Consider the following 20,280-nt stretch of genomic DNA (forward strand, 5'->3'; position numbering starts at 1 on the left):
TCCTGCTTGCCCAGGCAAGCCACCTTCCCCATCCCCCAATAGAAGAGGGGCAGTGCTGACGCAGAGTGCACCTCCCTTCTACAGTGCACCAGCCACATTCAAATTTCTGGTCTGCTTTCAGGCACAACCCACAGCTTTCGCGCTGGGCAGCACATTTATACAGGTGAACTGTGGAGACAGAAAACATGCATGAGCTGAAGGTAAGATGTAAGGTATACCTGCCAAACCAAAGGAAACTTATCTGCTCGTAGTGTTGTAAGGTGCAAACTGGTAATTGTATTGACTAATGATTTATCTGCACTGCATTCTGAAAGTACTATTTGGGAGAAATGTACAGTTCAAACTATGAGCAATTTCAGGGAGAATGAAAGATGCTGCCTTTGGAATGATGATCTATACAACTGTTTCTGCCCAGGTAGTTAGTCATAATTACTCTGTGTTCACTTTACTAGTATTCTTTGCTCCAGGTTATCTTGGGGTCCTTGGATTCTCCAGCAGTAATTTAAAACTAAACCACTGCTGGTCAAATTGTGAGCTGGATAGCAATGAAATGTGTCCAGGAGGGATGTGCACCAAAATTTCACTCAGATTCAGCTGGTTTGCTTCATTAAAAATGTATTTGGATTATTTCATATCACTATATTGTGCATTTAGGGTTGGGCAATGGATTTAAGTGGAAGTCATACTCCCAACTGAAACTGGTTTTGAGGGCAACCAATATGATTCAAGTGTCAGAGCATCTTTCTTGTGAGGATAGGTTGGAGAGTCTGGAGATTTTCAGTTTAGCAAATGATACCGGGGGGGGGGGGAGGGAAAAAAGGAGATAAAAGGTAAGTGATGGGCAGGGTGAACCCAGGGGCATCCTATGAAGTTGGTGGGGAATAAATTCAGGATGGGTAAATGGACTTGTACACTCAGTGAGTTATTAGATTGTGGAATCTGCTGCTATTGGAAGTGGTGATGGCCACAGAAATTAAAAAGGGCATTAGATAGATAATTGGAGGGTTGATCCATCATTACCTATTACCCAATATAACTAAAAGAAACCTTCATGTCCAGAGGCAGCAAGCTTCTGAATACCAGTGCTAGGAGGTGACATCAAGGGAAAGCCTTGGCCTCTACGCGCTGCTTATTGGCCACCCAAGGCAAGTGGTTGACCATTGTGTGCAACAGGCTGCTTGACTAGATGGATCACTAGTCTCATCCGGCAGGACACTTTTTATGTTCTCAGAGGGGCAACCTGAAGCAGATTTATTCAGAATCCTACCCAAGACTACTCCTTGCAAAATGTTCCTAGGATTGTACTGTATGTCTCCCAATCAATTAGGATTGAAGCTGCAGGGAAAGGGATCTTCAACTTCATATTGCAGGCAAATCTATTTTTTCTTCCCTGTTCAGTTGCGGTTGAACTCTCAAAGCCCCCCCCCTCCCGCCAAACAGCAGACAGAGTAGTGAAAGGACCTCCATTTTTTGGCCTCTGAAATTTTCCCTTGCCCAGGAGGGGCAGACACATGGAGGGGTAAGGATGAGTTTTCCTTCTGTCCTTTCCCACTGCTGGGATTCTGGATCCATTTCTAAACAGAAATTGCATATGTCCATCCAATCCCTATACTAGCCAGTTTGGTGTAGTGGTTAAGTGTGCGGACTCTAATCTGGGAGAACCGGGTTTGATTCCCCACTCCTCCACTTGCACCTGCTGATGTGACCTTGGGTCAGTCACAAGCTCTGGCACAGCAGTTCCTGAAAGAGCAGATTGTGTCAGAGTTCTCTCAGCCCCACCCACCTCACAGAGTGTCTGTTGTGGGGAGGGGAAGGGAAGGGAAAGGAGTTTGTAAGCCGCTCTGAGACTCCAAGTGAAGGGTGGGGTATAAATCCAATCTCTTCTTCTTCTAGGTCCATTCATTTGAGCATTTTTCTGCTGCTTTGTGGATAACTTACTTCCCAGTAATCACTGAGGAGCTGATGGGTTTACTTGGAGAAAATTAAAGGCTCCCTACAGCACAGTCCAGTATGATAAGGCAAGAAAGACATGGAGCTTTATCTTCAGTCTCATGCTCTCTGAGACATACATACACAGAGCATGAGACTGAAGTATATGTATACACACACACTTCCACCCCTACTTTACATGAGAATGGCAGACTCATGCATAATTTGGTAATCCCTGGGCTATTTTTAGATGAGATTTTCTTGCAGGGAGAGCTGATCCTTCTCTAGCCTTGCCCAATTCTTTTTTAATTTTTTTTTGGGGGGGAAGATAGGGGCTTCAGCCTCCACTCTGCAAAGCAATGGGGCCGCCTATTGTGGATGGGGGAGGGGAGACAACAGAGCAAAGGAAAATTGGCCTCTGTTATTTATAGGGTTGCCAAGCTCCAAGTGGTGGCTGGAGGTCTCCCATTATTACAACAGATCTCCAAGTGAAAGAGATCAGTTCAGTTGGATCTCCAGGTGAATGAGATCAGTTCAGTTGGAGAAAATGGCCTCTTTGGAAGATGGACTCTATGGCATTACACCCTATTGAAGTCCCTCCCCTCCCCAAACCCTGCCCTCCTCAAGTTCCACCCCCCAAATCTCCCGGTGTTTCCCAACCCAGAGCAGGCAACCCTAGGTATTTAGCTGTCCCACCCCTGAGTGGCACTAGAGAATATGTGCATTACAAAGTATATAAGCAAAGCTTCTGTCTCTGATGATGCTAAACTTGAGGGCAGTGAATTGAACAAGGTCAAGGAAACCTCTGCCTGTATTCTGCCCTCACCTTCTCTCAGAGTATACAAGAAAAGCATTGTCCTGCTCATTTAATAAAGCTAACACTTGATAGCTATAATGACTCCAGTAGAGAGCTTATGACAGGCTTCCCAAATCCAGAGAACTAGCATTGTGATTGGAGAAAAATGCTTTCATGGTGATCTTTTGTGACTTAAATATAGGCTAACTCTTCTGGCTGGACAGAATCCCTTTCAGACAAAAATTCTATAGTGTCAGTCTTCCACCTTGAGTCTTTGGCTCCCTGGTAGGCTTGCCAGGTTCCTGGTTGGGTTGGGGGCTCCCCTGTATTTGTTCACTCTGGCCCACCGCTGTTCAGCTGGCCAGTGAGGGAAACCCCACCCCCAAACAGACACCTGGCAACCCTACTCCCTGGGAAACTGAAACGTAATGGAAATTGAAAGCAGAGTACTGTCACAGATATTGTGGTACCATCATAAAAATGGCTATAACTGGCTTAGTAATTTTGGATCCAAAAGTTGGAAGGAATTTAATTTAACCAGCAAGGCATGTTCTGTTTGCCAGTGTCCCAACTGGAAACTGACCTAAGAAGCTGCCATTTACCTATAGGTTGCTTCATTCCAATAGAGCAAATGTGAGCTTAGTAGGGGCATTTTTGCCAGGCCAAAGGCACAGGAGGAGAGTGTTAATGTTTCTCTGCAGTTATGAGCTAAATTTGGGCTCCATGAGGCTGCTATTTTGAAAGGGGAAAAAAGCTAGGAAGAGCCAATCACAAAACTCCCTGTGTCTTATCTAGTTAAGCTCTATACCTCTCAACCCTTTGCAAAGCATTTTGATTTGGGTGAATCAAAGTATTTTGATTTGAATGAACCATATACAATATCATGACACATTTTAATGTATTACTTTTTCAGAAATTCTTAACATCTGTCTTATAGTTAATGCTTTGTTAAGGATTACCAAACTGAGCACATACAAAACAGCAGATCAAGCTCAAAAATGGCACATTGCATTCCTAAGTAAATTTCTCTCTGTCTCTGATTTAATAGCTCCCTCTTCAGATATTAGCTGATAGCACTGCCGGGATCCAACCAAAACTAGAACTCAAGAGCTATGAGCAAGGTTATGTAAGGTTCTTACTAGCACACGAGTTTGAACAATGGGGGCATATAAACCCTTCTCCTTCCTGTTGAACCTTTTCCCCAGATGTTCTTAGATATTATTTCTTCCATGCTTGATTTGGAAGACAGCCTTCAAAACCTCTTTGTTTAGTTTCCTCCACTGATTTCAACCAAGAAAGACCTCACTGAAAACAATGTCTCCATTCCCAGGGAGCCTGGCAGGACTTCCAATATATCAGGTTCCACAGTAAACTTCAAAAGCACTGGAAAGCAAAATATAACTCAGATGGGATGTCCTTGCAGCCATAAAACCCAGACTCTTTAACGGGTATTCATTTCAGGGAACAAGTCTGCTGCTTTCAGAAGTCTTGTTTTGGTCTGAACTGCCACAGATTTACTGTCGAATTCTAAATATGTTTACTCAGAAGTAACCCACACTGTGTTCAATGAAGCTTATTTTGGGTAAGTGTGCACAGGAATGTAGCTTTGATCATATAATTGACTCTGATAGCATGTGTATTTTTCTAGGCATTCCACTTAGTGTAGCAGCTATCATTAAACCGCTTTTTCTAACTTTATTTTCCATTAAGTGTGGATTTAGTAAGCCACATCTGACTATTTTCCCAACCATAGCTGATTATTTTCAGTCATCCCAAGTCACAGATACATATCCTCTGATATTTCAGTTACTTCAATCTGGTTGCTAATCCATATTCAGAAAAGTTTTAACGATTTTTAAACCAGAGTTGTGCCATGATCTGAAGATATGGTGGGTTACTTATGCGAAGTTTCTACTTTCCTATGCAAAGTAGACAAAAGAAAGTGGGGACTATAATGTACCCTTTGGCTTCTGTTCTTATCTAATTTTACATCCTTATGCAAAGTCCCTTTTCTGTTCTGTTTCTAAGGGGGTATAGTATTACAATAATCAAGAAAATCATGTAATGACCTAACATATTCACATCAGTTAAAAGATAGGGTAAGTCTTTTTCTGTTAGACTCAGTTATGAGCTTGGGGGTGGTTGTAGACCTGTGTCTTTTACTGGAGAAAAATGCTGCAGTGGTTGCAAAAAGTGTTTTCTGCTTGTTACATCTTGTTCAGAGGCTGCCCCACTTCTTGGAGCCTGTGAATCTTTTCTGCTTGTTACATCTTGTTCAGAGGTGCCCCACTTCTTGGAGCCTGTGAATCTGGCCATGCTGATCCATGCAACAGTAACCTGAGACTGCACTACTATAGTATGTCCTATTGGGGCTGACTTTCAAGATTATCTGGAAACGTCAACTGGTACAAAATGCAGCAGTCCTCTTATGAGCAGTGGCCAGTTGCTTGTAGGGTTGCCAGATCCTCTTTGCTTGCTGGCAGTGGTTGGAGGGACCTCTCCAAGAGTACAGGGGGCAGGTTACCGGTGAGTTGCTGCACAATATCCCGGGTGTAATGATGTCACTTCTATGTGATGTCATCAGGCTGGGGACGTTACACTGGGTGGTGGCTGTTGGGGGTGGGGCTTCCCCCACTGGCCAGCTGGCTGGCAGTGGGCAGGAGCCTGCCAAATTGGGGGATCCCTTGCTCCCACCTGGGGGCTGGCAACCATAGTTGTGACACAGAGTGTTGGATTGGATGGGCAATTGGCCTGATCCAACATTGGCTTCTCTTATGTTCTTGGTTGCTTGGCACTGTTGTTGTTGTTCAGTCGCACAGTCGAGTCTGACTCTTTGCGACCCCATGGACCACATCACACCAGGCCCTCCTGTCCTCTGTTGTCCTTTGGAGTGTGTTCAACTTCATGTTCATTGCATTGATAACACTGTCTACCTTGATTCATAGATCCTACATTCCATGTTCCTGTGCAGTATTGTTCTTTGCAGCATCAGACTTTCCTTTCACCATCAAACACATCCACAACTGAGCGTCATTTCAGCTTTGGCCCATCCACTTCACTCTTTCTGGGGTTACTTGTACTTGCCCTCTGCTCTTCCCCAGAAGCATATTAGACACCTTCCGACCTGAGGGGCTCATCTTCTGGCATCATATCTTTTAGCCTTTTGTTGCTGTCCATGGGGTTTTCTTGGCAAAGATACTGGAGTGGGTTGCCATTTCCTTCTCCAGTGGATCACATTTTGTCTGAATTCTCTGCTGTGGCCTGTCCATCCTGGGTGGCCCTCCATAGCATAGCCCACTGCCTTATTGAACCATGCAAGTCCCCTCACCATGTCAAGGCAGTGATCCATGAGAGAGGTTGCTTGGCATACATTACACCCATTTCGAAATCTCTGCACTGGTTACTAGTTTGTTTCTGAGTTCAATTCAAGGTGCTGGTTGTTACCTTTAAAGCCTTTCATGGCCTATGACCCATATACCTGGAGGACTGCCTCTCCCAGTACAGCTCTGCCCCTTGGACCAATACCTATTGGTTATTCCCTCCTGTAGTGTAGTTAAGATAGCTCTCACTAGGTCTAGAGTTTTTCCAGTGGCTGTTCCTATTTTATGCAATTGCCTTTCTGAAGTTGTTAGAAAGGCTTCTGCTTTTCTGTTTTCACAAGTTATGCATGGTGGAATTATTCAAAAGGAATTTTGACACCTAATTTTTGATTATATATGTTTGTTAGATGTAACGGAATCTTGATTGTACATTTTTATTATGATTGAAACTGGCCTTGAGTCCCATTTCAAAGAAAGGGGGTTATGAAGACATTTCCTGTGATCTTTTCCTTGACTTAGAAATGGACATAAAGCATCATAGTGAAAACTAGCTTCCACTGTAATGGAGAAAAATCCCATGAAGGGCATGAACACAGCCTTTCAAATGACTGAACGATACGGGCCTCTTTGAGTTCTTGGCTCCACTGGCTTTATAATCTTAGCTTTTAATTGTAGACGTTTAATTATTGTATTTTGATTTATTACATAATATTGCATGTCCATCTGAATGTATTTCCAGGGGAAAATGTGGTTTATAAATATATGAAATATGTGTACACATGTACCTGTGCAATTCTTAATCGCTTCTATCCCCACTAAATAGTTGCACAAAGAAATCCCATTTGGACCGTTTCAGGCGATGTCATACAAAATCTTCCCTAGGGCATGTGCAGGACATCTGAGTGAAAGAGGATTTTTTTAAAAAATGTATTGGAATTATGTAGTTTTCATTAAGCCTGAAATGAAAATATAGCAGTACCACAGGAGTTTACGAAACACAGAATCCTGAATTTCCTGATCAGATTTCTATCTAGCCCATAACGCCATTTAACCAAAAAAAATCAAATAAATTAATATTGTTACCTTTCAAATCCTCTGGGTTGTCGATGATGAAGTTTCCATTCCAAACCACAGCAAAATCTACTGCTAAGTTACTGATGTCCATTCCATCATAGAGATACTAGGGAACAAGGGCATTAATATATTAATATTACTTCTCTGAGAGAAGGACTAAGGGCAGAGCTATTATTTATTTATCTGCATTTTAACAGTATATTGCTTAGGAAAGTGAGAAAGGATCTGAACGATTGACAGTATCCATCACCTGCATAGTGAGACACACATCATACCACAAAGAGACAATTAAATCTGTCAAGAGCCCTTGAGAGAAGTAATAAATTAATGACCCAATCCATGCAGCCTGTTCTTACCACTCAGATCCCTCACTTAATGAGGCATATTTTGCACACTATCCTTTCTCAGCAAGAAGATGAAGCCTGTTCTATGACCTGTTTGTTGGCCCTTCGGGGTAACTGGTTGGTCATTGTGTAAAATAGGTTGCTGGACTGGATGGACTATTGGTCTGATCCACCAGGGCTCTTCATATGTTCTTACAAAGCTCATTGTCATGAAGACTGAGCACTTCAGAATTCACACATTACAGCATAAGTGTCATTTTGGCTGCAGAGACACTAATCGGAAATGTAAGCAAAATAACTTTGAAGTACCCAGTCAAGGTCAAAAATGTTATAGGAAAAATGAAAGAAGACAAGTAGTAACGGCAGTGCTATAACAGAAGATGAAGCCTGTGAAGTAGGACTTCCTCTTTTGTAACTGGTTTTTATTATAGTGCCTATTTTTTACTCCCCAGCTGTTTGTGAGGTTATGATTATGATAAACAAATGCATTCCAGAAAGCATTCTGAACAGTTCGATATGAGTCTAGGGGCCAGTGAGCCAGTACCATCTGAATTTTCTGTTGCGGTTGTTACAAAGCCCATTCATTATTTAACTCTCTGGATTCAGGGACTGTACCAGAACAAGGGAGCTAAGAACATACTCATGTGAGCAGGGGAAGATTAGATTATTGCTTAGCTGGGGTCCTTAAGCATTTGAAAAGGACTGAAACAAAAGCATTTTATATGCTTAGCAACTGCTAGCTGTGACCACCACATAAGAGATTTCCACAATTTTCTTACATGGAAATAACTGTCTATATAGGAACCACATAGCATTGTAAGTCTCCCTTATTCATGTATTTTCAGGGGTGTATGTCCCAGGAAGCTGAGAGCCACAGTAATGAAATATTTATTTGTAGTTTTAAAATGCAAAGAGCTATTAAATACAGGCACCTGTGACAATTTAGGCATATGTAGCTACTTTATGCTGAGTCAGTACATTCGTCCATCAAGTTCAGGGCTGCGGTCAGACGTGCCATTTGGCATGGTCAGGAAGTGCTCCTATTTCATCTGTTGGCTTTTGGAACAGAATTGCTCAATCAGACATTTTGTTTCGCTGCGGGATCAGCCTGTCACTGAGCAATCAGATGGTGTGGACAGGTGAGGAATTTTTTTTGGCTCCTTTTGCACATGCACATGAATGAGGGAGCAGTTTTCTGCACATGTGCTTTCCAACTTCTGGGATTTGATTCTTCACTTTGACCACTCGCCGATCCTTCCACGGAGCACTGTGATCCCCTTGGTTCACTGCAAGCTGTGGTCACCTGACAAATATCACTCCCTTTCCTGCTCACTTCCAAAGCTGGCCTAGAGATGGAGACAATTATGCGGTTGTGTGCATATCGCTAAGCAAGCCAAAAAAAATGGCGCCCAGACAGGAAGGAATGAGCAAAGCATCCTGACAGCCTGAGAGTGCGCTTGAGTGATCAGACTAGGGAAACTCCATCCGCGGCCCATTGGCAAGCATTAGAACCGGTGTTTCCCAGGTGTCTTTTTACTCCACTTCAGGGGTGGACCAGGGTGGGGTGCTGAAAACTGCAGAACCTTTTACAGATGTTGCTGTCTGATCATGCACTTTAGATCCACCAGGCATCAGCTTTGAAGTCATATCTAAAGACATGACAGACTGCAGCCAGTACCATCTCCTCTGCCTGGCAGCTGCTCTTTGGGATCTCAGGTAGGGAAGGGTCTTAAAAATACCTGTCATCCCTTTTTAAGTAGAAATGCCAAGAATTTATACTGGTGAGTTTCCACATGCATGGCATATGTTCTATCACTGAGCTAGAACTCTTGCCCTAAATCACTGGTCTTCAACCCCCTGGAAAGCCACAGGAACAAACAAACAAACAAACTTTAAGTGAATGCTGTAGGGAAGGTTTGAACACACTACCTGGGTGTTCCATACTTCTGCCCAACTTTATTATTGCACTTCTATCCTCCTGCCTTACTTTATTACTGCCACATAAAGAGGTTAAGCCACTGGACATTTGTGCAATCAGACCTTCTTTTACTTTTACTCTAAATGATGAATGAAACACTTGCAACAAATTTAAATGATCAATTAATCCAATAACATATAATTTTGGATTTCTAGGTTTAAAAAATGAAGTTTCTACAAAGCCTGTTTTTATAGGACTTGGAGATGCGGTAAAAGCTGATTGTCTTGACTGGTTGGATTGATTCCAACATAATAAATGATGAATGAAACACTTGCAACAAAGTTAAATGATCAATTAATCCAATAATATATAATTTTGGATTATTTCTAGGTTAAAAAAATGAAGTTTCTACAAAGCAACAAAGACTGTTTTTATAGGACTGGTTGGATTGATTCCAACATCATTCTTGTCCATTTGGATACTCCTGTCAAATCATCCAAAATCTTGTTTCTCAACAGGCAAGAATGCAGAGGCCATTCTTGGTTGTGCTTTTATCATGGAGGTTACTTTTCATTTCTTCCTTCTCTCACTCTCATCCCTGTTCCTAACCCTTCCTCTCCCAGCAACAGGCAGCTTTCCAGTATTACACATTCTATCATGCTGCTGCAGCCTGGAATTTGACAGTTCCCTGATAAGCGGCCTGCAATTCTCTTTATCTCTCCTGTGTGAATTAGCTTTGCCTTAACACCTCTGTCACATCCCTGCCCCAACTCCCCCTTCCCTGACCCCCCACAGTCACAGATGAGGGGGGGGGGAAAGCTGACAGATAAAAGATCTTCTCTGGGGCCAGGATTCTAATTAAACACCTCACTTGCCTGTAGCATATTCCCTCCTGGAATTCAGGATTAGTTTAACCCCCGTTTCTCTCTCTTGCTCCCTCCCCCCTCTTTTTGGTTTCACCACATGGAATAATGATTCCTTGTGCCTTTCTTTTACCTTCTATACTGTTCCTCATGCATACTTCAGCCACTTTCAGTACTTTGAAGATGAGGAAAAATGTGAGGAAGGTATGCCTCCAATGATCAAGGATAATAGAAGCCCTTCTCAAAGATGCTAGGCAGAAAAGCTAGCATTGTGGAATGCAACAGCCAGCCCTGGCATTAAGAAATGGGCAGTCATGATGAATGGATACAAAAAGTAAATGCCCCATATTTAAGGTTTGTATACCCATTCCTGGGAGACCTATTTACTGAATATTTGTTTAAATTGTCAGACAAAAAAAAAAAGTCTACCACTGAACTAGTTGGTTTTCCTTTTTGCTTTGGACCACATGACTTCACTTCCAAGTTTTGTAATAAGGTAGGGAGGAAGCACAAGTCTTACACAGCAGAGGAAAACTTTGTTGGGGTATTATATAAATGATGATTATATGATTATATAATGTAATGATAAATGATTATATAAATGATTATATAAATAAGATATGATACCCACATGACTTCACTTCCAACTTTTGTAGTATGAATGGCTGTATCAAGATGCTTCAGTCTCTAATTTGATGGAAGACTGAAAACATGTTGAAAGTGAGAGACATACGCTAAAATCCTAAACTGTGTGACACCTTTCTAAGTCTATTTAAGTCAGTGGACTTTGAAAGATACAACTCTGTTTAGGACTATATTGAGAGACTCTTAATAAATAGGGACCACTGATTCATTTCTGATAAATTATCATATAAATTCTAGCAAGGTCATTGTTTCAGATATGCTAACCTAGGTGTACATCATTCACTGTAATTACCTGGAAACCTGCCAGGGGACTGAGAAAGAGAAGAACATTTTGGTACTCTCTATTCCCCCTTCCCATGGCTGGTATATTCTACTGACAGCATCACTCTGTTACATCATTCCACTAGTTCATGCCACTGCATGTTTATCTTGGATCTCATACAATTTCATATATGTTCTTTATTTGTATCTTTCCTATCCTAACATCATTTCCCACATCCTTTAACACAGAGACTGCTTTCTCACTCTTCTCCCTTTCCCGACAATCCTGCCCCAACCCAAGGCTCTTACTGAGCTATTCTGGCACTGGACACTTGAGCTGTTGAAGCGAAGAGCAGGCACACGATGAATCACGCCTTGGATGTTGAGGACACACTCATAGCCACGCTGACCAGACTGAGGCTGTGGTAAATTTCTGGCCTTCAAGGTGATGGGCTTCACCTCACCAACAGGGATCAAAATCTCTTCTGTAGGGAACAGCTGTGGGCAATCCTAGAGGAAAATAAACAAAACACAAATATCTAGGTAACTGCTGCCTCTGAATACACATGAATCAGCAGATGAAGAGCAAGGGTGGCTACAGAGACTCCAAACTATACATTTTAGCTCTCATGATTTTCAGTCCTAATTCTCTGGGATGATCATTCTGATTCCTTGGAGCAGTTTCTTATTATGGCTGGAAATAAATGAGTCAGTTTGTCATCATACAATCTACCTCTGATTTAGACAGTCAATCTATCAACTGGATGGACAGTAAAGAATGTATTCTATTATGATTAAGCAAATAAAACAAATGAGCAAAAAATAAGTCAAGAGTTCACATTTGCTTTTGCAATTAAAATGAGGCTCCTCTAAGTAAGCCTCTGACAATTCAGAGAATTCTCTCAAAGTGTATGTGTACGTTTTGAAAGAAAGATTAAAGTCATTCAGGGTTGAAATAAGCAAGGCTTTTCTAACCAGCAAATACAAACGTTTTACAAATATGTTGGTTTAGAATATCAAGCTGTCTTGCGAACTCCTTTTGGATTTATAATCATGGTATTCATCTAGTATCACAAACATGAAACCTAAGAAATATCATTCATAGCAATCACAATTTTCAAAATAAAGCACACATCCAATTACATAGTGAACCCTACAGCACAATAGCACATAACCAAGGTACTATCTGTTAATTATTGAATGGGAAATTCCAGTTTATGACACCATAAATTATGTAAAATTGTCTTTTCATTAATAATTTCATTTTTAAAGGTTAAACTGAAGAGAAGATTATATTCAAATCATCAACACACAATGACTCATATTCTGGATGCTGTGGACATACTCATGGCCACACCGGCAGGACTGAGGCTGGGGTACTGACACTAATTCTTTGGGGTCTAGTTTGTGACTGGACTTCCTGGGGTTTCTATATACACTGCTTTGATCTCCATAAGGAAAAGAGGCAGAAGAAGAGGAGGAGGAAGAAGAAGAGATTAGATTTATACCCCGCCCTTCACTATCCAAAGGTGTCTCAGAGTGGCTTAAAAACTCCTTTCCCTTCCCCTCCCCACAACAGACACCCTGTGAGGTAGGTGGGGCTGAGAGAGCTCTGACAGAAATTGCTCTTTTTCAAGAACAGCTCTTATCAGAACTACGGCTTGCCCAAGGTCATCCAGCCAGGTGCAAGTGGAGGAGTGGGGAATCAAACCCAGTTCTCCTAGATTAGAGTCTGTGCTCCTAACTACTACACCAAATACATAACAAATAAAGTTATTTTGAGCTCCTCAGAAGAAAGGCTGGACACAATCCAGCAAACAAATAAAATGAGGGTCTAAATAAGACTCTAGATCTTGTCCACAAAAAGATTACTTGATCTCAACAAATCATACAAATGCAAACTCTTAGAACCATCATTGCTTATTTTTAGTTGCAGAACCACAGACTTGTGCAGCCAGAAAGCAAGTACATCCATCTCACTGATGAATGTTTGCTCACAGCCTTCTCTAGTGATTATCACAGTTCTAATAATGCTTCAACTTCTATATTAGCTCAGGTGTATATAAATGGAAAAAAGATTATGTCTGTTTTGAGAGACCCAGTAGCTTTACCCAGAAGGTCCATAAACTTTTATGACAACTCTTGTATATGTTTTATTTCATTTTTAAGACAAATTTTGTCAGAAGTGATTTTTAGATCAGGTTGGGGAAAACTTCTGCTGTCACAGTGGGGAAAGGACCGTATTTTCTAAGGAGTGACTTTATGAGCTGGAGGAAAATATTTGTGACTAAGTACTTACCCTGTGCACCCTTGTCCTTGCTTCTAAAACAGTTCATCTTACACACAGAATGACCCATAGCATAATTGGAGGCCCTTTTCTATAGGGTGTTGCTCTAACTAAATTGGCAGATGTTTTTAGCTGCACCATTAATGATCCTCATATCTCTAGGATTTGGATGTTAAAGAACAAGAATTGTTAAATATATGTAAACACAATTAATTCAGAGAGTTTTTTGGTATATGTTCACTACACTTAAAAGCACTGAAGGCTGTTTATATCGCACCTTCTTTAAATGGTTTTTGTACTCTTTGCTTTGCAGTAATGCATCTAATTTCTCTCTAGGTGTTACTATTGTGCTGTTTGCACAGCTAATAGCACTATAGCAGTACCTAATGACCAAATAAAAAGTTACCTCACTACAATGAAAAAAACAAAGACGTTCTTGTACATATTCTGAAGGGGTGGGGAAAAGATCTCCGTTTCATGGGACTACCCTGTTCTCTTTTTATACAGACCAGGAACTTTGAGGGGAAAGCCTGAAAACACAAATAATGTGAACTGGCTGTCAAGAGAAGAAGCAATAAATAATGTTAGTGTTGGGATTCTTTTGAGTAAGTCAGCAGAGTTTTAAGAGACTGAGTCCATGGTGTGTTTTAAAATATAAAAGTTTACTATGGCCCCGTCCACATGGATGAATTTGGTCCGGTAGAAGGACAGTTCGGGGACGCAGCAAACGGGCGCGATTCCACCACAACATCTGGGAAGTGTAGTGCTTCTGTCCCCAAACCGGCCCTTCTGCCCGAAACAGTGCATCAACTTAGAACCACCTACCTAGGTGGTTCATCTCGACGAGGCGCCGCAAGCCGGGCCGTCAGATCGCCGGCGCGTCTTTGCGCCGGCGCATCCCCGGCTCCTAGCCGAACTGCGCATGCTCCGACATGCGCAGTTCGGCAGGCTCCCCGTCTGAACTGTGTTTTCTCCCCGGCATCTGATCGTGCCAGGGAGAAAAGGCGCCACGGCCCAGGGGATCCGTGGGATCCCGCCGCGGCGTCTCAACTTTGGCGCGGCTTTTAAAAGCCGCGCTTTGAGCGACTTATCCCCTGCCGTGTGGCAGGGGCCTAAAAACCTAAAATGTGAAAAAGGTAACCAGGATATGAAAATAACAAAGAGCTAATATGGCTACATCCTTACAGCTAAAAGGTAAAACAGGAAGAGAATGGCATCTCCTTCTCAGTCAGAACAAAGAGAGGAAAGAGAAGCCAATATGCTAAATACTTGACACATTGGTTTCCAATCAGACTAGCAAGTTAGCTCCAAAATTCCCGGGCATTCTATTGTCTAAACAGATTGGTTACAAACAAACATGTGACAAACATCATTAACCCTGTAAATACTGAAGTGTTTTGACTTGTAACACCCAACAGTTAGGCACCTGTTCTCAACTCCAACATATGATCAAAAACTCAACCAATAATGATAATAGTTCATATTTTCCTCTTGTCCTTGGCTTTTAAGCTGTGTGTTCTGTTTGGTACCAGCGAGACACTTGATCAAGTATTGATTTAATAATTTCAGTTGGATGCTTCCTTTCATCCTTCTTGTACCCAGAAGGCTGAAAGTAAAATGTGATAACACCTCCAGCTCCATCCAATACCATGTCATCTATTCAAATCTGCCTGTAATTCTACACAGGATGATGACAAGAAAGCTTAAGACCACTGCCTGCAACATCTTCCCCTCTCACTGTCCCTACTAATGAAGAGCTCTGAAAAACACAAAAACTAGCACACTGTTTTGTTGTATCTTTTTGGCTGAAACATAAGGTATTACTTTTTTTTCTTTTTGTAAACTTACCATAGATTTTGTTAAAAACCCAGGTGTAAACCCAAGTGTTAGCATGTTAGAAAGGAAGTTATGGTTTCAGTCCAACAAGCTATCATAACAATAAAATACTTTATCCACACCAGGATTTCAGAATTGGTAACTTAGCTGCTTGATTCAACTCATCTTCTAAATCCCCCTTTTTCCACTGAAGATGGCTGTGGTCAGATGACAGGCTTGGCATGGTTTAGGCATGCCTTTAAGTATGCCGTATTATGTTGTAACTGAAAGTTTTGATCAGACACCCCGCCATGAGCCGGCTTCACAGTGCACTTCCTCGATGGTCAATCATTGAGATTATTGCTACAAGTCTACCCTGGAGCGCACTGTTGGGTGGCATCCTTTTTAAAAAATCGCTTTTAGGCATGCGCAGAAACACTTAACTGAAACACCACTCTATTTTGACAGCTCCACGATCACTCTGCCAAGCACTGCATCCCCTCTCAGCCTCCTGCACTTTGTCTGATGGTCCCCTGCTAAACCGCAAGCTCTCCCTAGTTTTTCCACTTGCATACTCACTTTGCCTCTCTTACCTGGAATACAGATTTACATGAGAGGAGCCCCATTGACTTCAGTGCATTTGCTCTTGTGTCAATTGGGAGATGCTCTCAAACAGCAACTCTTTTTTCTGCTAGCACAGTTTGCATGGGGGGAAGTGGGATGAGGGACAGGGTTGCCAGCTTCAGGCAGGGAAACTCCTGGAAATTTGTGGATGGAGCCTGGAAAGGACAGGGACCTCAGTGGGGTACAATGCCATAAAGCCCACCTTCCAAAGCATTAATTTTCTCCAGGGGAACTGGTCTTTGTAGTCTGATGAACCTACATTCCCTGCTTTGTCCAAGGTCCATGCTCAGAAAGCCCTGCACACGTTTTTGGGGGCAGATACTCAGCCCAAGTTGGCTCAGAAGCAAGGCTCTGTTCCAAACTTCAGGCAGAAAAGAGAAAATGTCCCTGCTCAAGAAACAAGAAAGGTCCAAGGGAATCTCACTGTAAAATTGTGGGTGAGGGGTGAGGATGGCTCGCTATTTCGCAGACAGAACAGAAACATGAAGGTGAGAAGATGAAGGTGCGAGAATGGCCATTCCCCATGTCAGGAGCCTGATGTGCATAGGAGGCTGTAGGCTGTTTTTAAATAGAAATGGTAAAGCATGCTAAACCTTGCATTCACACATGTACAGTGTGCTAGCTTCATTAACTTCAGTATTTTCCTTAAAACACTGAAGTTAATGAAGGGTTGTGTTATGCACAGCCCTTTCCCCTGAATAATACCGAATGACTGGGCAGATTACCTTGTTGCTTCCTGGGGGCTGTTGCTTTGGCATGATTTTTTTCTTGGTCCATTTGGTTGCTTTCCATCTCTTTATAAACAAGTGTGTTCTGTTTCCTCACAGGCCTCAACACAAACATGTACACAAGAGGACCAGACTTGTACTGGTAGAGGAGTTGTGATTTGCCCCCCGGAGCACAATTGCCATTATGTGCTGGGGGGAATGTAAACTGGCTTCACAGATCCCTGCTTTCATCACAGGTTGATTGGTGCTCCCCCTACATGGGTAATGCAGAGTGAAGAGTTGTCCTGCATGCTCTGGGAGTGACAGTCAATAATGCTACATTATCACTGGTTTCTAGTGCTACTATTGTACTTTATGCTTTGCTAAGTGCACAAGACTGTAAGTACATTATGCCAGTGTTAGCCTTGGCATAGAGGCTGCTGGCTTAGGAGTGTTTAGCCTTGGCATAGAGGCTGCTGGCTTAGAAGGAGTGCTGCACAGGGCTGCTAAAGGGATTTTTGAAATGCAAATATTTAGACAGAAAAAGTACTACCAAGAAGTGTCTGTATAACAGGAGAAGCCAGTAAAGGTGGCACAAAGATAAAAGTACACCTAGAGGTACTCTGCTACCGTGTCTTTCTATATGCCATGCTATTGTACATGCCCAAGTTAATGGTGACTTTTCACTACTTCTTTTATTTTATTTTGAAGACTAGGGGTATTCCAAACAGAGTACTGTTGAGTTAGGCCCCCAAATTAAAGGCATCTAATTATCCTTTCATCTTTTAAAGTTTCAGAACATAAAATTTAAGATTCATGCTGTTTTGCTAAAATATGTGAGTTATATTGTTATAAGACAAAAACCCTGCATGCACCATAGAACACAGGAGTTGAAAAGGAGTTGAAAATACTGCCCAGCCTACAGTATTTGAATATATCTGCAGAATGCTAGAAAACTGTTTTCTTTTAGATGGATGTAGGTGAAAGTCCCCCCCCCCCACAAATTTGTACATTGTATGACTGGAAACGTTGGCTGGAAAATGATTTCTGTTATCATTAGATACAAGGAGGACATAATGGAGTTTTTCTCTTAGCAAAGGTTTCATTGGGAGGGAAATGTCACATTGGGACTCTAAGTGAAAGTAAAGAATCAGGCAGACTGTGTGTATACTTGACTCTAGGGACAAGAAAGAAACTGTAGGCTTTTGCTGTTTGACAGCTTCAGTGATTGCATTAATAAAGGGATCTACGAATGAGAAAGGATATGCTACAGGATGCAATATCACCAACTGCACAAGGCACTTGTGGGTACTGTGTTGCTACTGGCCATTTTCACTGAATTTATCAGATGAGAGAATGAAGACACAGAACCTGTAGGGGCCTGTGGTTTGCTTGCATGTTCTGCTTAGAAAAAAATATTGTCGGCTGCCAGGTGCAATGTTTTATATTGGGCTTTGAGTGTTCTTTATTTAGTTAGTTATTTAAAGTGCTAATAGTTTTGTCTGAGAACCTGCTGACTTAGTATACACAAGAATTAATCCACATACATGTATTTATATGTAAGTGATTAACTACATCAGGGTATCCAAGCACAAAGATCTGAGCATTTAGTGAAAGCACATTTCTCCTTTTTTATCTTTCTAATTAGGCTGTTTGAACACATGAATAAATCTCATTTTTATTGGTGACAGATATTAAAGCATTAGTAACATTTTAAAAAGTTAGTATGTGCTGACTAGAGAGGATACAAAGATATATACATCAGTGTACTTAATAGGCTGGAGTCAGCCCTTATGTATATTGGACACAACACAAATGTTACAAATCTAAAAACCTTGTTAATCTATAGTAAGTCAGAACTGAAGCCAGGATTCACAAAGAACAAGTGTTTCTAACAATTTGGAATTCTGTTCTAAAAAAATCTGGCAGGTACACTGAATTCACCATACTTTTGGTGACACAAATATGCATTTACCTGAGGCCACAATTTTTCTACTTCAGCTAAACGTATTACACATTCTTGTGATAGATGTGTTCATATAACACTTTAATCTTTTTTATAATGCATTATCTGTGTCCCTATGAAATGTAACATTCTTTACACGTTTTGAGATAGATGTATGTTGAGATATCTGTATGTTTACAGATAAGGATTTGACAAAGATCTGCTACCATCTTCAGAATAGAATCGAGTCCTGGGATGATGGCGGTTTCCCCATGGGGACAGGCTTGGGTGGTTTCCCAATTCCTGGTGTGGATGCCAATGCCGCACCGCAGTAATGGGACATCCACATGGGGTTCCCCAGTTTCTCTGTCCGAGTTCCCCATCAGCTATCCCACATTTTAGCTTCTTGTGGGTCATCATATGGTGGTGCTACAGGTTTCATGAAGAAAACATTGTTAGAATTGATCTGTGTTTGGTATGCAACTTTTTTCTGCTCCTACAAATCTTAGTCAAATATTCAGCATCAATCGTACACTACCATACTTTTACAAAAATACTGTCAGGGAATAGTGGAGTACTCTGAGATGTTAGTCTGCAAATGAAAACAGTATGTTAAAGGAACATATCTAGAAGTAATATTTTGTCTTCAAATACAGGGTTGTTTTTTTACAAGTAAACACCTATTGATGCCTAGGATTGCCTTTCTAAGTAAAGTAAAAAAGACCTGGAACCTAAAGGGATAAAAGCAAAGCTCCTTATGTGCAGCCAACTTATTTTGCAAGTACCTTGCAAGCTTTAGCTAATTATGCACACTGATATATGCTAACCAAATTGGCATGTGATCTAAAACACTGCTCTCCCTCCACATTGTGGATAGCTCCATTGATTTGGCTAACATCATTCCTAATTTACATTGGTAGACTCCAAAGAATGTGATCTTTTAGAAAGCTGGCATAAAATAGAGGAAATCCAATGGAAGAAGTAGAATTTAGCAGCTGCTGAATTTCTATTTGTTTTTTTAGTGAACCCAGTTCCTTATTTCATTTTGTTTTCTGATCTTTGCTTTGCAAACTGACAAGGGCATTTTCATGCTGATGATTAGCAATACTAATTTAAAATGCAGTTTATATCCACCAATTTGTTTTGTGCAAACACCTCCCTTTACACCTTCAGATCCCGCTTTATCTCAGTAAAGCCAGTAATTCCAGTGACAATTTTGCCTTAACATGCAAAACCTTTCCCTCTTTGCTCTCTTCTCAGACATAGTCCTGCTTACTTTTCTGTCTTGTTCAAAAATCTCTATGCTGTCAGCAGTTATTAAACTCCCATTGCTTGGAATCCCTTTAGTAACAGCTGTTGTTTAACAAAATGCAAGGTCTTAAACTATTCACTTGTAGGGGAATGGATGAAATCAGGAAGAAGTATAAAGAAGTGGATTAAGATCTAGAAAGCCCTGATTCAAACTCAGCAAGGGTGTTAAGTGTGCACAAGCAAGATTACACTGTGATAACTGCTTATACTGCCTGCACCATGTAGCTACAACTACTGAGTTACAAGACATTTAAAAAACCTGGAGCATAAAAAGCATATTAGGGATTTTATAAGGTCTTGCTGAAAGAAAAAAATATTTGCACACAACAATATTAACATTGGCCTGGAATATGGCCTTCACTGTATAATGGCCAACACTTTAAATTTTCACAATATATTCTTCATGTTCTGACTTCTACTTTAGACCTCTTGAGGCTGGCA

General features: G+C 41.4%; 1 protein-coding gene across 1 annotated transcript in view; it reads right to left on the reverse strand.

Moving 5' to 3' along the window:
- LOC107107165 (plexin-A2-like) overlaps positions 1-20,280 on the reverse strand; it is a 552,061-nt gene that overhangs the window by 158,883 nt on the left and 372,898 nt on the right. The window contains exons 9-11 of the mRNA XM_015407422.1: positions 11,460-11,660; positions 7,129-7,225; positions 1-168 (exon numbers count right to left, since the gene is read on the reverse strand). Coding sequence (XP_015262908.1) covers positions 1-168; positions 7,129-7,225; positions 11,460-11,660 — 466 coding nt within the window. The remainder of the gene's footprint in view (positions 169-7,128; positions 7,226-11,459; positions 11,661-20,280) is intronic.

The sequence above is a fragment of the Gekko japonicus genome, unplaced genomic scaffold (genome assembly GCF_001447785.1).
Source record: "Gekko japonicus isolate JY-2015 unplaced genomic scaffold, Gekko_japonicus_V1.1 scaffold322, whole genome shotgun sequence".
Taxonomy (NCBI): Eukaryota; Metazoa; Chordata; class Lepidosauria; order Squamata; family Gekkonidae; genus Gekko; species Gekko japonicus.